This window comes from Salmo salar, chromosome ssa11 (assembly GCF_905237065.1).
Source record: "Salmo salar chromosome ssa11, Ssal_v3.1, whole genome shotgun sequence".
NCBI lineage: Eukaryota > Metazoa > Chordata > Actinopteri > Salmoniformes > Salmonidae > Salmo > Salmo salar.
In genome coordinates this window covers 98,194,412-98,198,752 of record NC_059452.1, presented here as the reverse complement: position 1 = coordinate 98,198,752, position 4,341 = coordinate 98,194,412, and the positions used below count along the sequence as shown (strand labels likewise).

Genomic DNA, 4,341 nt, shown 5'->3' with positions numbered 1-4,341 from the left:
GACCTCAATCCTATAGAAAATGTGTAGGAAAAACTGAAAAAGCATGTGCGAGCAAGGAGGCCTACAAACCTGACTCAGTTACACCAGCTCTGTCAGGAGGAATGGGCCAAAATTCACCCAACGTATTGTGGGAAGCTTGTGGAAGGCTACCTAAACGTTTGACCCAAGTTAAACAATTTAAAGGCAATGTTACCAAGTACTAACTGAGTGTGTGTAAACTTCTGACCCACTGGGAAAGTGAAGAAAGATAATAAAAGCTGAAATAAATTATTCTCTCTACTGACATTTCACATTCTTAAAATAAAGTGGTGATCCTAACTGACCTAATACAGGGAATTTTTACTTGGATTAAATGTCGGGAATTGTGAAAAACTGAATTTAAATGTATTTGGCTAAGGTGTATGTAAACGTCCGACTTCAACTGTATATATGTGTGTTTCAGTCAGAAGTTCCCAGTCATTGACTGTAGGCTTGTTGGTGATGTAGTGAACATAAACAGGAAATGCACAACTGCAACCAGGAAATGTTTTTCAGTCAGATACAATTATTTTATTTGAACATATTTAACAGGGTTAAACAATCAACTACTGATTCAATTCTTTCTCTACTTAATAAATTCATCCCATTTTAAAGAAACATAAAGAGATATATCAATACTGGTAAATGACATCAGAGAGGAAAAAGTCAGAATATGTCCCTTCATTGCAGTCTCCTCAGGAACTTCTCCTCCCAGTCTAAATTAACTGAATATTTGAACACAATATGTCATAAACTCCTCTTTGACTGATTGTTACGGATACAAGTGTGTATCCTGTGTATTTCTTTTCTCTCCTTCTCCCCTCACAGGTGACAATCATCACTCCCCAATCAGTCATCAATCAGTCCCCAATCAGAAGACACCTGTTCCTTTTCCCTCAACCTATCACAGTCCCTTTCCCTTGGTTTAAAACCCCAGTCAGTTGTAATCTCTCGCTAGCTCATTCTCACTCTGTGATCAATCTTTGTGCTCATTCTCTCTCAATCTCGCTCTATGTTCCCAGCTCGCTTTCTGTATTGATCTCTCTTTTGGTTTGCAACTACATGTCACTTTGTCCATCCCACCTGTGAGTATTGTTTTTGTTAAAGTGTTGACTGTTTGTTTGTTGGTGAGAAAAGGGGGTACCAAGACAAGTTGCCCATGGGCATACATTACCCGTAGGAATATTTTGTCTAAGTACCCTAGTTAGAACTGGGCGGACCACCCACTGTATTTTTGGTTAGTTAGCTAGCTGTTATTGAGGTAGGCTAGTCTACCTTAGGGGTGTTTTTGGATTATTGTTTCTTTGCTTGGGTCCAGTTCAGCCCCTTTTCTCACACCCCATTACCGTGTGTTTATAAATAAACCATTAGAGTTTGACGGTAGATTGTAGTTGTCTGTGGTTATTGGTTCTCACTGTTTCTTATCACTATTATAATTTGCATGATTTATGTTACGGTCTGGTTGCCATCCCCCCTAGACTGCAGGGCCAAAGGGATTCGTAACACTTATTAAAGACAAAGTGGAACAATAACTATGTTGCTTTCACACCTATCTGGTCCCTTCCGATATTCTAACATTGAACAGAAAGTATAGAGGTTATTTTATCATATAATTACATATAGAATCACAATTATATTATCTCCATTGTTTTCATTTAAAGAAAGTACAGCCTCTCTGTTAAAGCCGTAGCAGCAGCTACACCAGACTATGATCCCACCACAATATGACATAAACTCCTCTATGACCTGTTGCAGACAGAGCTGTTAGCGGGAGGTTGATTGAGTCATCGATGAGTCTGACTGGTTCCTCTTGAATATGGAACAGCAGAGTATGGTCCCTCCTATCAGGAGCATGGAGGCGGACCACCTACAGACTTCAGCTAAAATAACCAGGTCACGTTGGGTAAACAGGACGAAAGGGTAGAGCAGCAGGTGGAAATCCGTTCTTAAGTAATGGTCAACCAAAAACAGAGTGGTGAGCTGCAGGATACCAGCCAGGATGAAGAATGTTCCAACGATAAACCTGGCCTTGACCCTGGTCCTGTTACTCCTGATGCAGTTACAGCACTTGGTCCCAAAGATGGACCCCATCACTCCTAGAGCTCCCAGGATGGAGGAGATGGAGGTCGTCATCAGAATCTTCCATATGTTCCTATATTGGGGCTCAGGATAATGATTGTATGGGAACCATACAGAGATAACACAGAGCACTAGGGAGACTATCCATCCAAAGATTCCCATTATCCATCCAAAGACTCCCTCTTTGATGCACAGTGTGACCCCTCCAATCAGGAGCAGGGAGGCTGCCACCCAGCCGAGGTACAGTGAGTTCCCCAGCTCAGGCTTCTCTTCGATCCGCGTGGAGGAGTCGTTGATAATTGGTATGGCTACCAAGGAAACGGGGATGAGGATGAGAATTCCAGCCAGGATGAAAAGTATTCCAGCGATAATTATCATCTTGGCCTGAGACGTTTTGTCTTTGATGCAGTTGGTACACTTGGCTCCGACCATGGAGACCATGACCCCCAGAACCACCAGGATGATGGCAGTGAGGATCATGGCTCTGGCAGGCTGCAGACCATATTTCCAACTGTCCCATAGTAATGATCCACACCATAGACAGACAGAGTTGTATACCTCACACTGTGTCTGTCCTGTGCCTTGGGTCACACAGTACATCCACAGGCCGTACCAGACCACCTCTGTGGTGGCAACGTTACCGGTTATAATGGTTGTCACACTCCAGGTGGGGAGTGCACAGATCACAATGGTCAGTATTAATCCTATGACTCCAAGGGCGACGCACACGACCTCCACCATTGCCACGGTTAACACGATATCCATGCCCATCAAAATGCTGTCTCCCTGACTGCGTCTCGTTCAGCACATTCGTTCAATCCGAAGTTTGTTCCTGAGGTCTTCTGTAAGAATGGAGAGCTGATCCACTCAGAAGACCTCTATAACTACTCGCTGCTGTGATGTCACTGAAATATGTTGTCATGGAAACTTAAATCCTATCAAGACGTATGTGGGGCAGGATGTGGTTGCGACTCAAATGTGTGAAACTCTACTCAGTTTCAAACTTATCAAACAGCCTTGTGTAACAATATGGAATGTTGAGAACCAACCTAGAATAAAACAATTACCAAGTAGGGATAATTGATAATTATAATATAATAATTACCAAGACATGTTATAGGAATCTGATGAAAATGAAAGCTTCCCAATCTGATTTGTGCTATAAAACCTGTTTCAGTCTTCCCTCAACCCAATCCTAACCTTAACCATTAGTGGGGAAAATGCTAAACTGACCCAAGATCAGGACTCAAGACGTGCTCCTCCAAACTATTCAGTCCTTCTGTAATGCCATATCAACGACAGATGTTTTTGAGAATGTGTCTCGCACGTAGGCCACAATACAACTGACTGGAGCCTAGTATTTTGTACAGAAGTGTAAATGTTGTGTTAAGACATGAAGGCCCACGTGAGCACCAGTACCATGGAACAAGAGATGACATGTATTATATTGTGCTTCTGACCCCGTCCTATTTAGAAATATTATTTTGGTTTTAAAAATCAGATTGCTTATTTTTCATTTAATTTGATTAAACACCAAGCATAGCCACCACTCCCCTCAATGAAAGCTTTTTTTGTTCTTCCCAATGGAGTCGCTAAAATTTACCATTGTGTTAGATTTGTTAAAATGGAGCCCCAGGATATGTACAGCCCTTTGAGGTGAAGAGAAGTGCTTTACAAATGCAAATGTTTGTCTTATGGTTTAGCAAAACTTACAGTTAAAATCTCCTGCAAAGACAGATGAGCAGACAGGAGGAGTAACAGACAGGGGGAGTAACAGACAGGGGGAGTAACAGACAGGGGGAGTAACAGACAGGGGGAGTAACAGACAGGGGGAGTAACAGACAGGGGGAGTAACAGACAGGGGGAGTAACAGACAGGGGGGAGTAACAGACAGGGGGAGGAGTAACAGACAGGGGGAGGAGTAACAGACAGGGGGAGTAGTAACAGGCAGGGGAGTTCTAGGGATTACCCTTTTACTGATGTCGTGTCTTTGGCATCATTAAAACTGAAGAAGTATTTATCAAATAATTCTCTGTAATTATTATTACGTGATTAAACTGATTAATTGTGTAACTGTAATTAACTAGGAAGTCGGGGCACCAAGGAAAATATTCAGATTAGTTATAATTTTCCTAATATAACTTTCAGATATTTAATATCTGATCAATTAGTCTTCTGATTAATGACGTGTTCTTTACCTCATGTCAGTCTCATTCCAAACGTCGTAAATTGTTGGTTATCTGC

General features: G+C 41.9%; 1 protein-coding gene across 1 annotated transcript; it reads right to left on the bottom strand.

The window, feature by feature from the left end:
* Positions 1-524: 524 nt before the first annotated feature.
* LOC106563818 (claudin-4) lies at positions 525-2,979 on the bottom strand. Its single transcript, XM_014129712.2, has one exon. It carries the CDS (start codon positions 2,866-2,868, stop codon positions 1,783-1,785), a length of 1,086 nt encoding a protein of 361 aa, XP_013985187.2. The 5' UTR covers positions 2,869-2,979; the 3' UTR covers positions 525-1,782.
* Positions 2,980-4,341: the final 1,362 nt, after the last annotated feature.